This window comes from Tachyglossus aculeatus, chromosome 1, assembly GCF_015852505.1.
Source record: "Tachyglossus aculeatus isolate mTacAcu1 chromosome 1, mTacAcu1.pri, whole genome shotgun sequence".
Classification (NCBI taxonomy): domain Eukaryota; kingdom Metazoa; phylum Chordata; class Mammalia; order Monotremata; family Tachyglossidae; genus Tachyglossus; species Tachyglossus aculeatus.
Window position 1 is genome coordinate 72,544,777 of NC_052066.1, and position 24,093 is coordinate 72,568,869.

The following is a 24,093-nucleotide window of genomic DNA, read 5'->3' on the forward strand; positions in this document are numbered from 1 at the left end:
TTGTCTATGGTGTAACCTTGGGCAAGTCACTTCACTTCTCTGTACCTCAGTTACCTCATCTGTAAAATGGGGATTAAGACTATGAGCCCCATGTGGGACAACCTGATTACCTTGTCTCTACCCCACCTTTGTATGTTGCCAACTTGTACTTCCCAAGCGCTTAGTACAGTGCTCTGCACACAGTAAGCGCTCAATAAATACGATTGAATGAATGAATGAATACCCCAGTGCTTAGAACAGTGTGTGGCATATAGTAAGCACTTAACAAATACCATCATCATCAATAACTAAAATTGATTGATTGATTTTCTTCTATCTACCCCAGTGCTTAGTTCAGTGCATGACGCATAATTAGCGCTTAACAAATGCAACATTTTTTTTCTGCCTACAAGTAACATGTAGCCTAGATGAATTAGGCTAAGTATACTGGTAATCAGTTGATTGTATTTATTGAGAGCTTATTGTGTGCAGAGCACTGTACTAAGTGCTTGGGAGGGTGCAATATTGCAACATTATAGACATATTCCCTGCCCACAATGAGCTTACATTATAGAGGGGGAGACAGACATTAATATAAATAAATAAAATTGCAGATATGTACTTAATGTGGGGCCAGGAGGGGGATTACTATCCATTCATTCAATCATATTTATTGAGCATTTACTGTGTGCAGAGCACTGTATTAAGCGCTTGGGAGAGTACAAATAATGATAAATAGACACATTCTCTGCCCACATCGAGCTTACAGTCTAGGGTCAAGATGGCACAGAAGGGAGTGGGAGGAGAGGAAAGGAGGGCTTAGTCAGGGAAGGCCTCTTGGAGGAGCTGGGCCTTCAATAAGGCTTTGAAAGTGGGGGGAGTAATTTTTGGATATGATGAGGGAGGGTGTTCCAGGCCAGAGGCAGGATGTGGGTGAGAGGTCGGCGGCGAGATAGATGAGATTGTGTTACTGTGAGATAGATGAGATTGTGTTACTGTGAGAAGATGATTGACATTAGAGGAGCAAAATGTGTGGGCTGGGTTGTAGTAAGAAGGTAGGATGGGGCAAGGTGATGGAGTGCCTTATAGGACAGATTGAGATAGCTGTTAGAAATAGCTGGGAATGTTCCTAGCTCTTAGACCAGCCATGAAAATAGTCACCAGTCCTCATATCAATACCTAAAGGAATAAGGAGGATTTAAAAGAAATCAGAGTCTAAATGAACTGAATATACTCCATTTCTTCCCAACCTCGTTTTGTTTGGTTTTCTAGAGAATTGTGTTTCCTTAGCCTAATGATATGGGAAGGAATAGGAGAGGGAGAAAACAAAAGAAGAAGAGGATAACACTGACATATACTGACCTGCAAAACCCCCACCCCTCATATCCGACAGACAATTACACTCCCCACCTTCAAAGCTTTATTAAAAGCAGATCTCCTCCAAGAGGCCTTCCCTAACTGGACTCTCATTTCCTTTTCCCTCACTTCCTTCTGTGCCACCCTTGCACTTGGATTTGTTCCCTTTATTCACCTCTCCCTCAACCCCACAGCACTTATGTAAATATCCGTAATTTATTAACTTGTCTTGATGTCTGTCTCCCCCTCTAGTCTGTAAGCTCATTGTCGGCAGGGAATGTGCCTACCAGCTCCTTTATATTTTACTCTCCCAAGCACTTAGAATAGTGCTCTGCACACACTAAGTGCTCAATAATTACGATTGATTGATTTAATGATAGAGATACAGTGGAGTCAGTGCCAATGTGATAGGCCAAGTAGGAATTCTTTGGATTTAATGACTTTTGGAAGCTTATTTGCAAGGCTTTTTTGAACTCTAATAAAAAACACTGGCTGAGATCTCCAAATTTCAGTTTAACTTTTCCTGGGAGGAAATAAGAAAAATATTTTAGTTGTGGTCTCTTGGGGAATTATTTGTAGTTCAGGGCATTAAGTCCCCAGTTTGAGTCTCCTGGGCAGCAATCAGTCAATCAATGGTATTTATTGAGCACTTACAGGGTACGGACCATCTCTATATGTTGCCGACTTGTGCTTCCCAAGTGCTTAGTACAGTGCTCTGCACACAGTAAGCGCTCAATAAATACGATTGAATGAATGAATGAATGAATAGCCCTGCACCAAGAGCTTGGGAGAGTACAATACAACAGAATTGGTTTACAAGCTACCTGCCCACAAGGAGCTGAGTTCTAGTGCCCTCTCTGACACTGACTTAAAGATCCTAGGCCAGTCAGTCCAATACGTATGCATTCAGTTTTCGCCTCCAAAGTGGAAATTTTTATTCCTCCCCTTGAAAGGATTATTATGTGAGCTAAATAAGAAAAAATTGTAAAGCATTGTACAAATCTAAAGACAATGGAAATAATAAAGTAATTCAATGGCAAAGCCTTGGAGTTTTCCTTACTAAAGTTGTCTACATTTGTACAGGTAACCTGTTCTGTTAGACTTTCATAAATTGTTGATCGTAGATATTGTTCTTATAATCCAATTTTATTTCAGTTCTTAGATTTTTTTTTTATTTCCTGTACATCCCTTCTTCAGGAGAACACCTCCACAGTAAAAAAGAAAGAGGAGCACGTCTTCATTCATCAACCGTGACCTTTTCTCTGCAATCTCTGCTCCTTCACAGCATTATTCTTACTTTTCTTTTCTATCTGATAGAATTAAGGAGGGAGTTGACAGGACAGTGCTGGGGATCCTGGTGGCCTACCAGATTAAAGTGAAGCTCACAGTTTCAGGGTAAGCACCGAAAAACAAAGTGAACCATTTTAATTTGTGCGGAATAAGAGTTACAGTGGATTAAGCCAAACCAAGCAATAGGACTCTATGTTGCCTCACAGGGGTCAAACTGTTCTGATCTATTCATTTTTTCAGGGGGGTTCTCAACAATCGAAAACCGGAAGGAAGAAGAGGGTCAATGTGTTCCCATAATTTCCCCACAGAGCCTTAAAAAGCCTTAAAAATTTTTCACTAGATTTAATTTGGATGGTTTCAAAAGTCAGTCTGAGATTCTCAAGGGTTTTGTATTTGACTTCATTTACAATTCAGCTGTAAAAGATGTCTGTGTTTAAAGGAAACACCGTGGAAAGAAAAGGCTAAGACTCAGGAGGCTCTATAGGGAATAGAAATCAAATTTGTACATATCTATTACTCTATTTTGCTTGTACATATTTACTATTCTATTTATTTTATTTTGTTAATACGTTTTGTTTTGTTGTCTGTCTCCCCCTTCTAGACTGTGAGCCCGCTGTTGGGTAGGGACCGTCTCTATATGTTGCCAACTTGTACTTCCAAAGTGCTTAGTACAGTGCTCTGCACACAGTAAGCGCTCAATAAATACGATTGAATGAATGAATGAAAAAAATTCTAAGCTTTTTATTGCCAAGCTTCTGATGCTTGATTTAGGCTTGCCTTAAAGGGTGTTCTGGTAAATGACCCAACAGCTGGGAGACCTGATCATTCATTCATTCAATCGTATTTATTGAGCGCTTACTGTGTGCAGAGCACTGTACTAAGCGCTTGGGAAGTACAAGTCGGCAACATATAGAGATGGTCCCTACCCAACAATGGGCTCATATTACTTCCCTGTAGTGGGGGTGACTTTCTCTTTCATATTATTTTTTTGCTTCATAAAGAACTCTAAAATAAACCCCAACTGAAAATCCCCACCACCTGCTTTCTCAATTCCCAGGGCAGAAGTCTTATTAAGTTTGTAAATTTACCAGTAAATGAATGTGCAATTTCCACCGTGGTAGGAAGGTGGGGTTAAATGCCTCAATATTCCCTAGAGAAAGAAAGCAGCTCAATTTATAATCTGTATTCATCTCATTAGTAAATTGTTTACATTTTTAGTAGTTAGGACAAGACCCAAGAGCCAGGAGAAACAATTTCTCACTCCTCTACCTCAGACTAATTTAAGGGGAAGATACATTTTATTCATTAAGTCTCTTTTTCCTAACCCCACAAGTTTCAGAAGTTCTGTGGGCTTTGCGATTTGTTGTAGACAGGGGTTAGGGTGCAGCGGTGCTTTAGCTTTCGCTTACCTTCATTAAAGTTTAAAGACTGGGTGTTTAAATTTGGGATAAAAGAATAAATTAACCGCTGCTCGCGGTACAGAATCTCATTGAAATAAGTCTTTGTCCCACTGAGTGTTAGGAAAGAAGTTCTGATTCAGTCGAAGAAGAGCTTTTTCCTCATCTTTGCTCTCTCTTTGATCAGGTTTCCCCAATCTTCTCCATTAGCTATTCTAGAGAGGGAGAATGAGATAGCACAGGGAGTTTGGGGTTAAAATGGGTTAGATGAGTTGAACTCCCTCAATTCCAGAAGAAGATAAGCGGAAAGGGAGGGAGCCAGTTAGTGGCCAGGAGGAGGAGATGGGGTTCGGCTTTCACAGTTTGTGTTTTTACCTTTCCTAGATTTCTGGGAGAACTCACCTCCAGGTAAGCCACTCTCTTTTCTTCCTTTCTCACCTATGTAGCCCAACTAATTCATTCATTCATTCAATCGTATTTATTGAGCACTTACTGTGTGCAGAGCACTGTACTAAGCCCTTGGGAAGTACATGCTGGCAACATATAGAGACAGTCCCTACCCAACAGTGGGCTCACAGTCTAGAAGAGGGAGACGGAGAACAAAACAAAACATATTAACAAAATAAAATAAGTAGAATAAATATGTGCAAGTAAAATAGAGTAATACATATGTACAAACATATATACATATATACAGGTGCTGTGGGGAAGGGAAGGAGGTAAGGTGGGGGGATGGAGAGGGGGAGGAGGGGGAGAGGGAGGAGGGGATAAGGTGGGGTGAGTTGGTAAAGAAGTTTGCAGCCAACTGTTGGGGGGGAGGTTGTTTGTGGAAAACTAAAATGAGTGGAGGGTTTTGAGGGGAGATGAGGGATGAGTGACACTTCAAAAAGATGATCTAGTACTGACTGGAGGGGGAAGAGGCTGGAAGCAGAAAGGGAAGTGAGGCTGTTGCGATAGTCTAGCTGTAATGACCAGACCAAATACGATTGAATGAATGAACTAATAAAAAAATTCAGATATGAATATTATAATATCAATGTTTTAAATAGTGGTAGTAGCAGCAGCATTTACTGAGCATCCACTTTATCAATAATAATAATAATGGTGTTTGTTAAGTGCTTACTATGTGTCAAGCACTGTACTAAGTGCTGGGTTAGAAACAAGATGAGCAGGACCTACATGGGACTCACTAAGTAGTAAGCAAAACAGGTGTTGAATTCCCATTGTGCAGGTGAGAAAACTGAAGCACAGAGAAGTTAAGTGACTTGTCCAAGGTCACGCAGCAGGTAAGGGGCAGAGCTGGGATTAGAACCCAGGTCCTCTAATTCCCAGGCCCAGGCTCTTTCCACTAGGTGCACTGTACTAAGTACTTGAGAACTACATGATAACAAAGTGATATGTTCCCTGCCCCCAAGGAGCTTACACTAGAAAGGGAGAGGAAAAACGTAAAGATATGTACAACTATAAGTATTTACATGCATGTAAAATATACACATGAGTGCTAATAATAATGATGGTATTTGTTAAGCGCTATGTGCCAAGCACTGTTCTAAGCATTGGGATAGATACAAGGTAATCAGGTTGTCCCACGTGGGGCTCACAGTCTTAATCCCCATTTTACAAATGAGGGAACTGATGCACAGAGAGGTTAAGTGACTTGTCCAGAGTCACAGAGATTACAACCCATGACCTCTGACTCCCAAGCCTGTGCTCCTTCCACTAAGCCACGCTGAAAATTAAGGTCATAAATTCTAGGTATGGCCATGGGGGATGATATGGCTCAGGAGGCTGGAAAATTAATCGGGGAAAGCTTGTTGGATGAGGGGAGATTTTAGGAGCGATCTGAATGTGGGGAGAGCTGTGGTCTGATTGATGTGAGAAGCAGCATGGCTCAGTGGAAAGAGCCCGGGCTTTGGAGGCAGAGGTCATGAGTTCAAATCCCGGCTCTGCCAATTGTCAGCTGTGTGACTTTGGGCAAGTCACTTCACTTCCCTGTGCCTCAGTTACCTCATCTGTAAAATGGGGATGAAGACTGTGAGCCCCACGTGGGACAACCTGGTCACCTTGAATCCCCCTAGCGCTTAGAACAGTGCTTTGCACATAGTAAGCACTTAACACATACTATTATTATTATGTGGGGAAGGAGGGAGTTCCACCCTGGGGGAATAGAGCAAGCTAGGAGGCAGAGGTGGAGAGTCAGGAACAAGTTACGGCTGGGACTTGGGTGAAGTGAAAACAAGGAGTTAGGGAATAGTAGATGAAGAGGGGCCAGATGGTGGAGGGCCTTGAAGCAGATAGTGAGGAGTTTTTGTTTGTTGTGAATAGACAAATTCCTTACCATCAGCTTTAAACTACTCAGTCGCTACCTCCTATCTCACCTCACTGATTTCCTCCTACATCCCAGTCCACAGATTCACTCCAGCACCAGCCTTCTCACTGTATCTCATCCGTGTCATCTATCTCACCACCAACTCCTTGCCCACATCCTCCCTCTGGTCTGGAACTCCCTCCTCCTCTATATGACATTACCACACTCCCTGTCTTCAGAGCCTTACTAAAGTCACATCTCCTTCGAAAGGCCTTCCTTAATTAAAGTCCTCTTTTCCCCTACTCCCTCTCCCTTCTGCACTCTCTTCAGCGCTTAGAACAGTGCTTTGCATATAGTAAGCACTTAATAAATGCCATAAAAAAAAAACCTTTGTATTTTGATCTGAACCCTTCAGATACTTCAACTACCCTCAGCCCCACAGCACTAATCTGTAATTTATCCATTTAGGAGATTATGTGCCTCCCCCCTCTGGATTGAAAGATCCTTGTGATCAGGGAACGTGTCTACCAACTCTTATACTCTCCCAAGCGCTTTCAGTGCTCTGCACATAGTAAGTGCTCAATACATACCGTCAAGTGACTTACCCACGGTCATATAATGGCAAGTGGCAAAGTGTCAGAGCCACTTTCTGCTCTCCAGCTTTGACCTCAACTCCTCCAACCTCCTGCTCCACCCCACCTCCTCCACCCACCAACTTATACATACACTCGCTCTCATCATCATAGAGAAGCAGAGTGGCTCAATGGAAAGAGCCACTTTGGAGTCAGAGGTCATGGGTTCAAACTCCACCTCTGCCAATTGCCAGTTGTGTGACTTTGGGCAAGTCACTTAACTTCTCTGTGCCTGTTACCTCATCTGTAAAATGGGGATTAAGGTCCTGATCACCTTATAACCTCCCCTGCGCTTAGAACAGTGCTTTGCACATAGTAATCGCTTAACAAATGCCATCATTATTATTACTATCATCATCATCTCTAACCGCTGCACAATCTCTACCCTCTGAAATCCCTCTCTCTGACTACAACCTTTTCACTTGCCTCCTCTCCCACAGTCCTCCTCCCCGTAAATGTGTATTGTTCCCTCACAGAGACCTCCGCTCTCTCGACCCCATCCGTCTCTCTCAGCGAATCACACCTCACCTAGCCTCCATACCTATTCTACCCACTCTTGATGACAAATAGATGCTCTCAACACCACCCTCTCTACTCAACTCAACTCACTGGCTCCCCTATCCCTTCATCACTCTCTCACCACTAACCCACAGCCCTGAATCATCGGCACTGTCAGCCTCCTTCGCTGTTATGCTCGAGCCGCTGAACACTGCTGGCGGAAATCTAAACATCGGGCCAAACTTGTCCACTTGAAGTTTGTCCTTTTTTGTCTTAATCTGCCCTCCCCTCTGTCCAGCAAAACTATTTGTCTTCCTTTATTGACACCCGTGCCCATCACCCTTGTCAGATGTTCCACGATATTTAACTCCCTCCTCAGGTCCCCTGTCCCCCCCACTTCCCCCATCCCTTGCCCCTAACAATCTGGCCATCTACTTCATTAAGAAAATTAACACCATCATGTCTGAGCTCCCCAAAATCACTTCTCCCCTTTCTCCATCCCCCGCTCCTCTCCACTCCCTTTTCAACTTTCCCATTCCTCCCAGCAGTATCTTCAGAGGGTATCCCAGACTGAGCCCCCTTTTTCCTCTCCTCCTCCCCATCCTCCCTGCCCTACCTCCTTCCCCCACCACAGCACTTGTATATATATTTGTACAGATTTATTACTCTATTTTACTTGTACATATTTACTATTCTATTTATTTTGTTATTGATGTGCATATAGCTTTAATTCTATTTGTTCCGACGACTTTGACACCTGTGTACATGTTTTGTTTTGTTGTCTGTCTCCCCCTTCTAGACTCTGAGCCTGTTGTTGGATAGGGACCGTCTCTATATGTTCATTCATTCATTCAATCGTATTTATTGAGCACTTACTGTGTGCAGAGCACTGTACTAAGCGCTTGGGAAGTACAAGTTGGCAACATATAGAGACGGTCCCTACTCAACAGTGGGCTCACAGTCTAGAAGGGAGAGACAGACAACAAAACTTGTACTTCCCAAGCACTTAGTACAGTGCTCAATAAATTCGATTGTAGTGAATGAATAAATATCTCCTGCCTCCTCTCAAGTGCCACCCCCTTCACATGCGCATCGGACCCCATTCCTTCGCACCTTATAAAAACTTTCACCTCTTCCCTCCTTAACTAACTTAACTCGCCCCTTCCCTCCTTCAACCGCTCACTCTCCAATGGCTTCTTCCCCACAGCCTTCAAACGTGCCCACGTCTCCCCCATCCTAAAAACACCCTCCTTTGATCCTACAGCCCCATCCAGTTATCGCCCCATATCCCTCCTACCCTTCCTCTCCAAACTCCTTGAGTGAGTCGCCTATACTCTCTGCCTTGAATTCCTCTCTTCCAACTCCCGGTCCCCCTCCAATCTGGCTTCCACCCCCCTTGCCTCCACTGAAACCATCCTCTCAAAGGTCACCAACGACCTCCTTCTTGCCAAATCTAATGGCTCCTACTCCACCCTAATCCTCCTCGACCTCTCAGCTTCCTGTGACACTGTGGACCATCACCTTCTTCTCAATACATTATCCAACCTTGGCTTCATGGACTCAGTCCTCTCTTGCTTGTCCTCTTATCATCATCATCATCATCATCAATCGTATTTATTGAGCGCTTACTATGTGCAGAGCACTGTACTAAGCGCTTGGGAAGTACAAATTGGCAACATATAGAGACAGTCCCTACCCAACAGTGGGCTCACAGTCTAAAAGGGGGAGACAGAGAACAAAACCAAACATACTAACAAAATAAAATAAATAGAATAGATATGTACAAGTAAAATAAATAAATAAATAGAGTAATAAATATGTACAAACATATATACATATATACAGGTGCTGTGGGGAAGGGAAGGAGGTAAGATGGGGGGATGGAGAGGGGGACGAGGGGGAGAGGAAGGAAGGGGCTCAGTCTGGGAAGGCCTCCTGGAGGAGGTGAGCTCTCAGCAGGGCCTTGAAGGGAGGAAGAGAGCTAGCTTGGCGGATGGGCAGAGGGAGAGCATTTAAGGCCCGGGAGATGACGTGGGCTGGGGGTCGATGGCGGGACAGGCAAGAACAAGGTATGGTGAGGAGATTAGCGGCGGAGGATTACTGATTACTATTACTAATAATTGTCTGAATGGGCATACCCAGGGCCGGCTCTAACATACCATTACTTCATCTGTAAAACAGTTACCTCATCTGTACAATGGGGATTGAGACTGTGAGCCCCACTAGGGACAGGGACTATGTCCAAGCCAATTTGCTTATATCTTCCCCAATGCTTAGAACAGTGCATGGCAAATAGAAAGCACTCTAACGTAATCCTCCTCGACCTCTCAGCTGCCTTTGACACTGTGGTTCACCCCCTTCTCTTATCTCTCTGGCCTTTCATTCTCAGTCTCATTTGTGGGTTCCTCCTCCCCCTCCCATCCCCTAACTGTGGGGGTCTCTCAAGATTCAGTTCTTGGTCCCCTTCTATTCTCCTTCTACACTCACTCCCTTGGAGAACTCATTTGCTCCCATGGCTTCAACTATCATCTCTGTGGATGCCAACCAAATCTATAACTCCTCCGCTGTTCTCTCCCCCTCCCTCCAGGCTCACATCTCCTCCTGCCTTCAGGACATCTCCACTTGGATGTCCACCCACCACCTAAAACTCAACATGTCCACGACTGAGCTCCTCATCTTCCCTCCCAAACCCTGTCCTCTCCCAGACTTTCCTGTCACTGTAGACGGCACTACCATCCTTCCCATCACACAAGCCTGCAAACTTGGCATCATCCTTGACTCCGCTCTCTCATTCACCCCACATAGCCAAATTCACCAAATCCTGCCAGTCTCACCTTCATAGTATCGCCAAGATCTGCCCTTTCCTCACTATCCAAACTGCTACCTTGTTAGTACAGTCACTCATCCTGACCTGACTGGATTACTGTATCAGCCTCCTTTCTGGTCTCCCAACCTCTTGCCTCTCTCCGCTTCAGTCCATACTTCACTCTATTGCCCGGAATATCTTTCTACAGAAACGTCCACGGCATGTTACCCCACCTCCTCCAAAATCCCCAGTGGTTACCTATCAACCCTCCATATCAAACAAAAACTCCCCACTATTGGCTTCAAAGTTCTCCATCACCTTTCACCTTCTTATCTCACCTCCCTTCTCTCACCTCCCTTCTCTCCTCCTACATCCCAGCCCACATACTCCACTCCTCTGGTGCTAACCTGCTCACTGTGCCTTGTTCTAGCGTGTCCCACCGTCAACCCCTGGCTTAAATCAAACCTCTGGCCTGGAACACCCTCCCACTTCACATCCACCAAGCAATCACTCTTCCCCCCTTCAAAGCCCTACTGAAGGCTCACCTCCTCCAGGAGGTCTTCCCAGACTAAGCCCCCTTTTCCTCAGCTCCCCCTCCCTTCCACGTCACATCAACTCGCTCCCTTTTGCTCTTCTCCTCCTCTCCCCACCCCACAGCACTTATGTATATATCTATAATTCTATTTATTTATATTGATGCCTGTTCACTTGTTTTGATGTCTGTCTTCCCCTTCTAGACCCCTGCCATGTGGGCAGGGATTGTCTCTCTTTATTGCTGAACTGTACTTTCCAAGTGCTTAGTACAGTGCTCTGCATTCAGCCCTTAGAACAGCACATAGTAAGCACTTAATAAATGCCATTATTATTATACAGTAAGTGCTCAATAAATACGGTTAAATGAAAGAATGAATAACTATTTACTAAGCATCTATGACCATGTTTGCCAGGACAAACCTGAAGTCACTTTGAAGAAATTTTGTAAAAAATACCTACTTTTAATGGTCATAACAAATAGCTAATCAGAGGAGTTTGCTCAGCAGAGCAAAGGCTAATAAGTATTAGATCAATCAATCAATCAATCGTACTTATTGAGCGCTTTCTGTGTACAGAGCACTGTACTAAGCGCTTGGGAAGTGCAAGTTGGCAACATATAGAGATAGTCCCTACCCAACAATGGGCTCACAGTCTAGAAGTGGGCTCACAGTCTAGAAGAACAGATTAGATCAGATTTACATCCTCATCTAGACTTTCTTCTTGACTTGGGAGTTTGCCTGACTGAAAGATATTCCTTTTTCCTCCAAAAGGCCTTCCCTGAGTAAGCTCTTCTTTCCTCTTCTCCCACCCGATTCTGTGTCACCCTAACTTGCTCCCTTTGTTCATTCATTCATTCAATCAATCGTATTTATTGAGCACTTACTGTGTGCAAGGCACTGTACTAAGCGCTTGGGAAGTACAAGTTGGCAACATATAGAGACGGTCCCTACCCAACAGTGGGCTCACAGTCTAGAAGGGGGAGACAGACAAGAAAAAGCATATTAGCAAAATAAAATAAATAAAATAAATATGTACAAGTAAAATAAATAGAGTAATAAATACATACAAACATATATACATATATACAGGTGCTGTGGGGAAGGGAAGAAGGTAAGGCAGGGGGGACGGAGAGGGGGCCAGTCCCAAAACATTTATGTTCATATCTGTAAATTATTTATTTATATTAATGTCAATCTCCCCCTCTAGACTGTGAGCTCACTGTGGGCAGGGAATGGGTCGGTTTATTGTTATAGTATAGTCTCCCAAGCACGTAATACAGTGCTCTGCACAAAGTAAGTGCTCAGTACATATGATTGAATGACTGAATAAATCCTATGCAAGAGATATTTTTCTATTCTCAGTATCAAAGGCTCTGATCTACATTCCAGTGCATTTCTATGAAGAAAATAATCCAAATCCCTGCATAGACAGACGTGCCTTTTGTTTCCTGTGTGTATACAATAATAATAATAATAATGGCATTTGTTAAGCGCTTACTATGTGCAGAGCACTGTTCTAAGCACTGGGGGGGTTACAGGGTGATCAAGTTGTCCCACGTGGGGCTCACAGTCTTAATCCCCATTTTACAGATGAGGTAACTGAGGCTCAGAGAAGTTAAGTGACTTGCCCAAGGTCACACAGCAGACACGTGGTGGAGTTGGGATTCGAACCCATGACCTCTGACTCCAAAGCCCGTGCTCTTTCCACTGAGCCACGCTGCTGCTCCAATATATGGTATTTAGGGCTTGAGAGTCAGAGGACGTGAGTTCTATGTTGCCAACTTGTACTTCCCAAGCGCTTAGTACAGTGCTCTGCACACTGTAAGCACTCAATAAATATGATTGATTGATTGGTTGATTGATTCTAATCCCCCCTCTGCCATGGTCTGCTGTGTGACCTTGGGCAAGCCACTTAGCTTCTCTGTGCCTCAGTTACCTCATCTGGAAAATGGGGATTAAGACCGTGAGCCCCCCGTGACGCAACCTGATGACCTTGTATCTACCCCAGCGCTTTGGACAATGCTTGGCACATAGTAAGCGCTTAACAAACACCATAAATATTATTTATTCAGTAACTCCAATCCTTTCCTTTTCTTTCAGTGAAGTGGGCACAGAACTGCCATTCCGTCTCATGCACCCTCATCCTGAAGATTCAGGTCAGTCCCTCCACAGCTCTGCCCTCACACTAATTAAGTCTGACGACATTATAGGGCTACTTCTCCAGTTGGTCCCTAATCAGGGAGTAGGGGGGAATGGGGTGGAAGCCAGAACGAGGTGTCCTGAGTTCTTCTGAACCCCAAGCTCTAAATTGGGTTTCAATCTAATTAAATCTAATTAATTCACTCTAATCCCAGAGACTTTAACTGCTCTTCTGAGCCCTGGGGATAGCCTGGGGTGTAAACAGTGTGAAAGGGCAAAACAGAATGGTGGTGATGCAACACATTTATTTATTTATGTATATTAATGCCCGTCTCCCCTTCTAGACTGTGAGCTCATCGTGGGCAGGAATGCGACTGTTTGTTGTTCTGTTGTACTCTCACCAGCACTTAGTACAGTGCTTTGCACACAGTAAACGGTCAATAAATGTGATTGAATGAATGAATTTGACAAATCTGGGACATTTTGGATTAAGGAATTCATTTGCGATATAATAATAGCATTTATTAAGCGCTTACTATGTACTAAGCACTGTTCTAAGCGCCGGGGAGGTTACAACGTGATCAGGTTGTCCCACGGGGGGCTCACAGTCTTAATCCCCATTTTACAGATGAGGGAACTGAGGCACAGAGAAGTGAAGTGAGTTGCCCAAATTCACACAGCTAAGTGGCGGAGCTGGGACTTGAACTCATGACCTCTGTCTCCAAAGCCCGTGCTCTTTCCACTAAGCCACGCATATTCATATGATATATGAATGTACATATAGATATGGACAGCTCTATAAATTATTCATTTATATTAATGCCTGTCTCCCCAACTAACTTTTTTTTACAGTATCTGTTAAGTGCTTACTATGTACCAGGCACTGTACTAAGCTCAGTGGGGTAGATACAAGCTAATCAGGTTAAACACAGGCCACGTCCCAGTTGGAATTCAAATTCTTAGTCTCCATTTTACAGATTCATTCATTCAGCAGCGTGGCTTAGTGGTCAGAGCCCAGGCTTGGAAGTCAGAGGTCATGGGTTCTAATCCCGGCTCCCTCACATGTCGGCTGTGTGACTTTTGGCAAGTCACTTCACTTCTCTGTGCCTCAATTCCTTCATCTGTAAAATGGGGATTAATACTGTGAGCCCCACATGGGACAACCTGATTGCCTTGTATTTACCCTAGTGCTTAGAACAGTGCTTGGCACATAGTAAGCGCTTAACAAATACCAACATAATAATCATAATAATAATAATGGCATTTATTAAGTGCTTACTATGTGCAAAGCACTGTTCTAAGCGCTGGGGAGGTAACAAGGCGATCAGGTTGCCCCTTGGGGGGCTCACAGTCTTCATCCCCATTTTACAGATGAGGTCACTGAGGCCCAGAGAAGCCAAGTGACTTGCCCAAAGTCACACAGCTGACAATTGGCAGAGCTGGGATTTGAACCCGTGACCTCTGACTCCAAAGCCCGGGCTCTTTCCACTGAGCCACGCTGCCGTGGGGCTAATAATAATAATAACATTATTATTATTATTCATTCAATCGTATTTATTGATCACTTACTGTGTGCAGAGCACCTTACTAAGTGCTTGGGAAGTACAAATCGGCAACATATAGAGATGGTCCCTACCCAACAACAGGCTCACAGTCTAGAAGGGGGAGACAGACAACAGCACAAAACAGGTAGACAGGTGTCAAAACCTTCAGAATAAATAGAATTATAGCTATATGCACAAGGTACAGAGAGGTTAAGTGACTTACCCAAGGTCACATAGCAGACAGTGCAGAGTCAGAATTAGAACCTAGGTCCTTCTGATTTCCAGGCCCCTGCTCTATCCATGCTGCTTCTCTGCTGTCTCTTGTTTGATTGATACATGTTCAAAGGGCTTCAAACAGGAGAGATCTTGGACAAGTCACTTCTCTGTGCCTCAGTTACCTCATCTGTAAAATGGGGGTTAAGAATATGAGCCCCCATGTGGGACCTGGACTGTGTCCAACCTGATTATCTTGTATCTACCCCAGTGCTTAGTACAGTGCCTGGTACATCGTAAGTGCTTAACAAATACCATCAAAAAAACCATACACATTCATGTTTTAACTAAACATTTGGGGTAGAATGCTGTAAGAAAATTAAGGAATGTTCTTCCTACATCGTTTGTCAATCTAGATGATAGAATGTGACATGGTGTGTCCTGTAACAGTATACAGACTTCATCAATACCCATATTGAGACCAACAAGTTTGTTTATACAACTTACACGGTATGAACAAGCCTATGGTGTGTCCTGTAACAGTATACAGACTTCATCAATACCCATATTGAGACCAACAAGTTTGTTTATACAACTTACACGGTATGAACAAGCCTCTCCTTTATTCCTTTCAGATGCCCAATTGGAGTATAAATCCACCATAAAACACAATTTCCTGATCTAAAAATACTCATTCTTCTTTTTTTTTTTTACCTCACCAGAGCAACAAAACTCCAAATTCTCTTTCAAGAGGCTCCAAAGTCTCCACATTGATACTAATTCCTACCCTCTACAACTTTGGTCACTAAATTAATTTACCCACATCATTTTTTTTAAAAAAGGAAGTTCCAGAAAAATGCCTGTTTCTGAGGATTGAGACATAGAGACCAAATGTAACCCAGCTTTAAAAGAGAAACCGAGGCTGGTCTGAGAATTGGGACATAATCTCACGAATTATTACAATATCCCTCGAAAAGAGAGAGCAGATGTAACCCAGCTTTGAAAGAGAAACCAAGGCTGGTCTGGTCTTATGTCATCGAGTTGTCTCCGACCCATAGTGACACCATGGATGCATCTCTCTCCGAACACCCCGGATCCATCTGCAATCATTCTGGTAGTGGATCCATAGAATTTTCTTGGTAAAAATATGATGGCATTTGTTAAGCGCTTACTATGTATAACGCACTGAATGGATAGGCCTCTGCTTGACTCTCCCTCCTGTAGTCAAGACTGGTAGATTACTGGAAACTTTCCAGGTGCGACCAAGGCACAGAACAGATAAGGATAACAATAGCAATAATATCTTGAATTTGTACTGTGTCTTTTTCTTTTCTGATGCACTTTTACATTGCCTCACTTTCTCCTCCCAAGTGAGGCAGGGAGAGGAAGGAGTTATCATCCCCATTTTACAGATGACGGTAATATATAATATAATGGCATTTATTAAGCGTTTACTATGTGCAAAGCACTGTTCTAAGCGCTGGGGAGGTTACAAGGTGATCAGGTTGCCCTCGTGGGGCTCACAGATTTAATCCCCATTTTCCAGATGAGGTAACTGAGGCACAGAGAAGTGAAGTGACTTGCCCAAAGTCACACAGCTGACAACTGGCGGAGCTGGGATTTGAACCCATGACCTCTGACTCCAAGCCCATGCTCTTTCCTACTAAGCCACGCTGCTTCTCTACCTCAGAGTTCTCCCAAAATACAACCAGACTCCGTTCCTCAAAATATAAAGTGGAAGGGGCAGGTAGGGAATTTACTCACCAGCAGTGATGACCTAATATCAGGGCCTAGTGACATGTATGGGGTGGAAATTCAACAAATATTACGGGACGTATCAGTCAATCAGTGGTGTTAGTGTGTGCAGAGCACTGTAAGTGCTCACAGTCAACACCCAATAATTACAATTGCGTGAATGTACCAAGTGCGTGGCTCAGTGGAAAAGAGGCCGGGCTTTGGAGTCAGAGGTCGTGGGTTCAAATCCCGGCTCTGTCACTTGTCAGCTGTGTGGCAAGTCACTTCACTTCTCTGTGCCTCAGTTCCCTCATCTGTAAAATGGGGATGAAGACTGTGAGCCCCCCGTGGGACAACCTGATCACCTTGTATCTACCCCAGCGCTTAGAGCAGTGCTTTGCACATAGTAAGCACTTAACAAATGCCAACATATTATTATCATTATTGTGGCAAAGTTTGTGGACATATTCCCTGCCCACAACAAGCTTACAGTCTAAAGAGGGAGACAGACATTCATATAAATAAATCATTTCACGAGAAGCAGCATGGCTCAGTGGAAAAGAGTGCAGGCTTTTGGAATCAGAGGTCATGGGTTCATATCCCGGCTCCACCAGTTGTCAGCTGTGTGACTTTGGGCAAGTCACTTCACTTCTCTGTGCCTCAGTTACCTCATCTGGAAAATGGGGATGAAGACTGTGAGCCCCACGTGGGACAACCTGATCACCTTGTAACCTCCCCAGCACTTAGAACAGTGGTTTGCACATAGTAAGCACTTAATAAATGCCATTATTATTATTAGCATTATTCCCCAGCGCTTAGAACAGTGCTTTGCACATAGTAAGCACTTAATAAATGCCATTATTATTATTATTATCATTATTCCCAAGCGCTGAGTACAGGGCTCTGCACACAGTAAGCGCTCAATAAATACGATTGATTGATTCTCTGCGCCTCAGTTCCCTCATCTGTAAAACGGGGATTAAGACTGTGAGCCCCCCCGGGGCAACCTGATCACCTTGTAACCTCCCCAGCTCTTAGAACAGTCCTTTGCACATAGTAAGCGCTTAATAAATGCCACCATTATTATTACTGTGCAGAGCACTGTAGCAGTGTGGCTCAGTGGAAAGAGCACGGGCTTTGGAGTCAGGTTACGGGTTCGAATCCCGGCTCCGCCAATTGTCAGCTGTGTGACTTTGGGCAAGTCACTTCACTTCTCTGTGCCCCAGTTCCCTCATCTGTAAAATGGGGATTAAGGCTGTGAGCCCCCCGTGGGACAACCTGATCAGCTTGTAACCTCCCCAGCGCTTAGAACAGTGCTTTGCACATAGTAAGCGCTTAATAAATGCCATTATTATTATTATTATTATTATTATTATTTATAATGTATAATTTTTAGATAGGTGCGTACATGCTGTGGGGTTGAGGGAGGGGCGAGTGCCAGATGTCCAAGGTCACAGATCCAAGCACATAAATGATGCAGAAGGGAGAGGGAGCCGGGAAAAAGAGGAATTAATTGGGGAAGGCCTCTTGGAGGAGATGTAGCCTTAATACGGCTTTGAAGGTGGGAAGTGCTGGTGAATATGGAAGAGGAGGAAGTTCCAAACCAGAGGGAGGACGCGGGAAAGGGGTCGGCTCCGGGGGACCTGGATTGTGGGGTGATTGTAAACTGGTCTTTTCTTGCCTGAGTTTACACAGCAGGCCAGTTGCAGGGCCACTCCGGAACCTAGATCTCTAGCCTCTCCAGCTCTTGCTCCTACTAGTAGGCGAGTCATATCCCTTATTCTAGGAAGTTGAGACATCCTTTCAGCTTCCCCTCTGATCAATCAATCAATCGTATTTATTGAGCGCTTACTATGTGCAGAGCACTGTACTAAGCGCTTGGGAAGTACAAATTGGCATCACATAGAGACAGTCCCTACCCAACAGTGGGCTCACAGTCTAAAAGGGGGAGACAGAGAACAGAACCAAACATACCAACAAAATAAAATAAGTAGGATAGAAATGTACTGATTTTCCATCCATTTAGACTTCACTGTTGGGCTTCAGTATTGCCTCAAAATGACACCTCTCCCAGCTATGTCCCTCATAATGTGTCGTTATTAGAAGAGAAGAGGAATTTGAAATGCCTGACTAAAGCCAAATCTAGGAGCTACTTGGAGGCTGGAAAATATCTCATAGGAAGTCAAGGCAATACTGTAATAAAACAATACCACGTGATTTCCCCAAGGCATGATGCAGCTTTATTAAATCTTCCTGCACAGCATGGTTTGGGATTGGGGTTAGGGAAAATCTAAATTTTCTCAGAGCTTCTGATATTTCTTCACCAGATTCCCAGTGGATACTCCAAAAATGTTTTTGGTGCTCTTGCCACTTGGGGTTTTAGCACAAAGCCAGGCTCCGCTTGCTCTCACTTCTGGCCTAGTGGCAAGACCACACAGGCTTGGGAGTCAGAGGTCGCGGGTTCTAATCCCTGCTCCGTCACATGCCTGCTGTGTGACCTTGGGCAAGCCTCTTCACTTCTCTAGGCCTCAGTTACCTCATCTGTAAAACGGGGATTGAGACTGGGAACCCCATGTAGGACAGGGACTGTGTCCAACCTTATTACCTTGGAGTCAGAGGTCATATGTTCATTAATTCATTCATTCAATCATATTTATTGAGCGCTTACTGTGTGCAGAGCACTGTGCTAAGCGCTTGGGAAGTAGAGAAGCAGCATGGCTCAATGGAAAGAACCTGGGCTTTGGAGTCAGAGGTCTTGGGTTCAAATCCTGGCTCCGCCAGTTGTCAGCTGTGTGACTTTGGGCAAGTCACTTAACTTCTCTGGGCCTCAGTTAGCTCATCTGTAAAATGGGGATGAAGACTGTGAGCCCCCCATGGGACAACCTGATCACCTTGTAAGCTCCCCAGCACTTAGAACAGTGCTTGGCACATAGTAAGTGCTTAATAAATGCCATAATTATTATTATTATTATTATTACAAGTCGGCAACATATAGAGATGGTCCCTACCCAACAACGGGCTCGCAGTCTAGAAGGGGGAGACAGACAACAAAACAAAACATATTAACAAAATAAAATAAGTAGAATAGTAAATATGTACAAATAAAATAGAGTTCTAATCCCCACTCTTCCACCTGTCAGCTGTGTGACTTTGGGCAAGTCATCTCACTTCTCTGTGCCTCAGTTCCCTCATCTGTAAAATGGGGATTAAGACTGTGAGCCCCACGTGGGACAACCTTGATTACCTTGTATCCCCCCCAGTGCTTAGAAGAGTGCTTGGCACATCAATCAATCAATCAATCAATCAATCAATCGTATTTATTGAGCACTTACTGTGTGCAGAGCACTGTACTAAGCGCTTGGGAAGTACAAATTGGCAACATATAGAGACGGTCCCTACCCAACAGTGGGCTCACAGTCTAGAAGGGGGAGACAGAGAACAAAACCAAACATACTAACAAAATAAAATAAATAGAATAGATATGTACAAGTAAGATAAATAAATAAATAGAGTAATAAATATGTACAGACATATATACATATATACAGGTGCTGTGGGGAAGGGAAGGAGGTAAGATGGGGGGGATGGAAAGGGCTCAGTCTGGGAAGGCCTCCTAAGCACTTAACAAATACCAACATTATTATTATTATTAGTTATCCCAGCACTTAGAACAGTGCTTGGCACATGGTAAGCACTTAACTGCCATAATTATTATTATTATTATCTGTGACCTTTGGGACCCCCAATCCCACAGCACTTATGTATATATCTTTAAATTGCATATTATTAATTACTGATTTATATTTTGTATTTGTTAAGCACTTACTATGTGCCAGGCACCATACTATGCGCTGCAGTGGATACAAGCAAATCCAGTTGGACACAGTCATGTCTCACACATGGCTCACTTTCTTCATCCCCATTTTACAGTTGAGGTAATGTCTGCTCCCCCTTCTAGACTGTAAGCTCATTATGGGCAGGGAATGCATCTGCTAATTCTTCTATATTGTACTCTCCCAAATGCTTAGTACAGTGCTGTGAAGCAACGTGGCTTAATGCATTTCATTCATTCATTCAATCATATTTATTGAGCGCTTACTGTGTACAGAGCACTGTACTAAACACTTGGGAAGTACAAGTTGGCAACATATAGAGATGGTCTTATGGAAGAAGCACTGGCTTGAGAGTCAGAGATCATGGGTTCTAATCCCGGCTCCACCACTTATCAGCTGTGTGACTTTGGGCAAGTCACTAAACTTCTCTGTGCCTCATTTCCCTCATCTGTAAAATGGGGATTAAGACTGAGCCCCACATGGGACAACCTGATAACCTTGTATCTACCTCAGTGCTTAGAATAGTGCTTGGCATATAGTAAGCACTTAACAAGTACCATCATCATCATCATTATTATTATAGTAAGTGCTCAATAAACACCATTAATTGATTGATTTGCAGATTTCTTGTTTAAAATGATAAAAATGTTTTGGAAAAATTTTGCCTTTTGTCTGGATTCAGTGTTCAGCACATTAGTGGTGTTGAGTAAACAAAATAGCAAACATGCATAAAACTTAGACATGGTGACATTAAGATCATATCTTATTACAGGTATTAAATTCATTTATGGGTGAGCTCTCTCTTCAGTCTCTTCCCGATCTGCATTACACTCTCACTTCATTTCATCTACGTCCAAGATTCAGCATATTTATTTAATAAGCTGCTCAGAAGAATGTCTTTCATTTTCCTTTTACCAGGAATAGAAACAAAAAACACTACAATTTCTCAAATTCTGACTTCACCGATTAGTCAATTTAAACATCCTTGTCCAAAAGTCACTTCTGAGTACCAGAGGCCTCGGGTGAGATCTTAATTGTCTATCTAAAAAGTCATTTTTCACATCAAGCAGTACAAGATACATCACTTTATGGAAATAGCTAAAATTACACTAAAATTGTCAAAAATTATGCTTCTTACGTGGTGTAATGTCCTAATTTTTTATGGTGGTGCTTAATAACAGATCAGAAAAATGTTGCCATTATCAATAATAATAATAATAATAATAATGAAATTTATTAAGCGCTTACTATGTGCAAAGCACTGTTCCAAGCGCTGGGAAGGTTACAAGGTGATCAGGTTGTCCCACAGGGGGTCACAGTCTTAATCCCCATTTTACAGATGAGTAAAATGTTGGATTTGTAAATGATTTGAGCCCCTTCCTTCCTCTCCCCCTCGTCCCCCTCTCCATCCCCCCCATCTTACCTTCTTCCCTTCCCCACTGCACCTGTATATATGTATATATGTTTGTACATATTTGTTACTCTATTTATTTATTTATTTATTTATTTTACTCGTACATATCTATTCTATTTATTTTATTTTGTTAGTATGTTTGGTTTTGTTCTCTGTCTCCCCCTTTTAGACTGTGAGCCCACTGTTGGGTAGGGACCGTCTCTATATGTTGCCAACTTGTACTTCCCAAGCGCTTAGTACACTGCTCTGCACACAGTAAGCGCTCAATAAATACGATTGATGATGATGATTTGTTGGATGAGTAAAATGTTTTATCCATTCACACTGCAAATTCACAAAATTCCAGCGAAGCTTTGCTCCGAATAGTAAATGAGGACCACTACCGTCCCCCAAAACCCACATGTAAATTTAGGGCTAAGCTGCAAATGTTACTACTAGGATACTCCTATATTCAGTCTCCTACTATTTCTAATCAAAATATTTGCCGTGCTAAAATACCAGGCTAAAGTGATTATTATGGTGATTATTAACAGCAACAGTAATTGTATTAAATACTTACTTACTAGATGCCAAAGCACCGGGTTAAATGTTGGGATAGAGACAAGATAATCAGATAGGGCCCATTCCCTGTCTAAATAGTAGTAATACCAGGAGGAGGTATGTTATCCCCATTTAAATGAGGCTAAAGTGATTATTATGGTGATTATTAACAGCAACAGTAATTGTATTAACTACTTACTTACTAGATGCCAAAGCACTGGGTTAAATGTTGGGATAGAGACAAGATAATCAGATAGGGCCCATTCCCTGTCTAAATAGTAGTAATACGAGGAGGGGATATGTTATCCCCATTTAAATGATTTGTCCAAGGTCACACATCAGACCAATAACAGGGTTTAGATTAGAACCCAGGTTTCCCGAGTTCCAGTCCCAAACCTTTTTCAACAGGCCATTCTGCCTCCCATTTAAGGCAAAATGGAGGTAATTCAACCAACCTTAAAATTCCTAACCTTTCCTCTCAAAACCATCTCTCATTTATTTGTCTTTCATTGTTCTTTGGTTCTGCCCAAATTAGAAAGTCTGAATTAATGCCGGCAATCTTCTGATGGTAGCTATTAAAATGATATATTCCTTGCACTAAAAGAAACTGGTACAGAACTTTCGGTGTTCAAAAAAAAAATGAAGGATTAATCGATCAGTCGTATTCATTGAGCGCTTACTGTGTGCCGAGCACCTCGCCTCGCTGCTTTCCTGCTACAGATTTGGTAGACCTGTTCCCTGCCCGGAAGGAGTTTTCTGTCTGGAGAAAACTTAATTTAAGACAATGAGATGTCGCATGTGCAGGAAAATAGAAAAAAAGAAGTTGGAAATGGAAAAATCTGACTTCATATAGAAAGAAGAAACTTATATGTCTTAAATTGCTGGTGGAGCTAAGGAAACACTTTCTTGTGTAATACTGTATTACTGCAGCACTTGTGTCTACTGAGTGGTGTAGTATTTAAAACCTACAATTGCAAACTCTAGAAAACCATGTTTACAGGGAGGGTTTTTTTTTAATTTATTGCCTTAAAAAAGAAACCCACACCAAGGGAAATGAAATACAAATGCTTACGTCAATGCCACGTTAAAATGATGGCATGCAAGCACAATAAAGAGGGTGTATTGTAAGAGTCTCATAGGAATGTGGATTTGCCTGCGCAGCATATATTCAGCTGGATAAGTTAATGGATACTTTGAGTTACATAAACTAAACAAGCAATTTTTATCTTCCCCCATGCCTTGCAAGTAGCGCAGCATTAGGATTGAGCATTAGGTTGTGTTGGATAAAGAACTGAGGCGCACCCATCTTGAAATTTGGAGTTTGTGGAATAATTCAAACTATTTTTCAAATATCTGGGATTAAAGCGAGGCCTGAAAGTGTTTTGCCATCACTTTCCCCCTGTTTATTTGGGAGAAATGCAGGCTGTGTGTTTTTATTCATTTACCCTTATATCATGGCTCGGTGGAAAGAGCATGGGCTTTGGAATCAGAGGTCATGGGTTCAAATTCCAGCTCCGCCACTTGTCAGCTGTGTGACTTTGGGCAAGTCACTTAACTTCTCTGTGCCTCAGACCTTATCTGTAAAATGGGGATTAAGACTGTGAGCCCCACGTGGCATAACCTGATCACTTTGTAATCTCCCCAGCGCTTAGAACAGTGCTTTGCATGTAGTAAGTGCTAAATAAATGCCTTTATTATTATTATCAAAATACTGCATTAAAAATGTGTGTGATGTTCAGGAGGCCTGCAGAGCCTTTGAAAACATGTGTTTATAAGACAGCTTCTAAAAAAAGTTGCTTTTCACAGGGAAATCGAATGTCAGTGAACCATAAGTCTTGCATCGGTTATGCTTCGGATTGCAGACTGTTAAAAAAAAA

General features: G+C 42.9%; 1 protein-coding gene across 2 annotated transcripts in view; it reads left to right on the top strand.

The window, feature by feature from the left end:
• The window catches only part of SAG (S-antigen visual arrestin), a 72,012-nt gene that overhangs the window by 41,403 nt on the left and 6,516 nt on the right, over window positions 1-24,093 (top strand). For both annotated transcript variants that reach the window (XM_038747671.1, XM_038747679.1), the window contains exons 11-13: window positions 2,653-2,730; window positions 4,407-4,430; window positions 12,900-12,955. In XM_038747671.1, coding sequence (XP_038603599.1) covers window positions 2,653-2,730; window positions 4,407-4,430; window positions 12,900-12,955 — 158 coding nt within the window. The remainder of the gene's footprint in view (window positions 1-2,652; window positions 2,731-4,406; window positions 4,431-12,899; window positions 12,956-24,093) is intronic.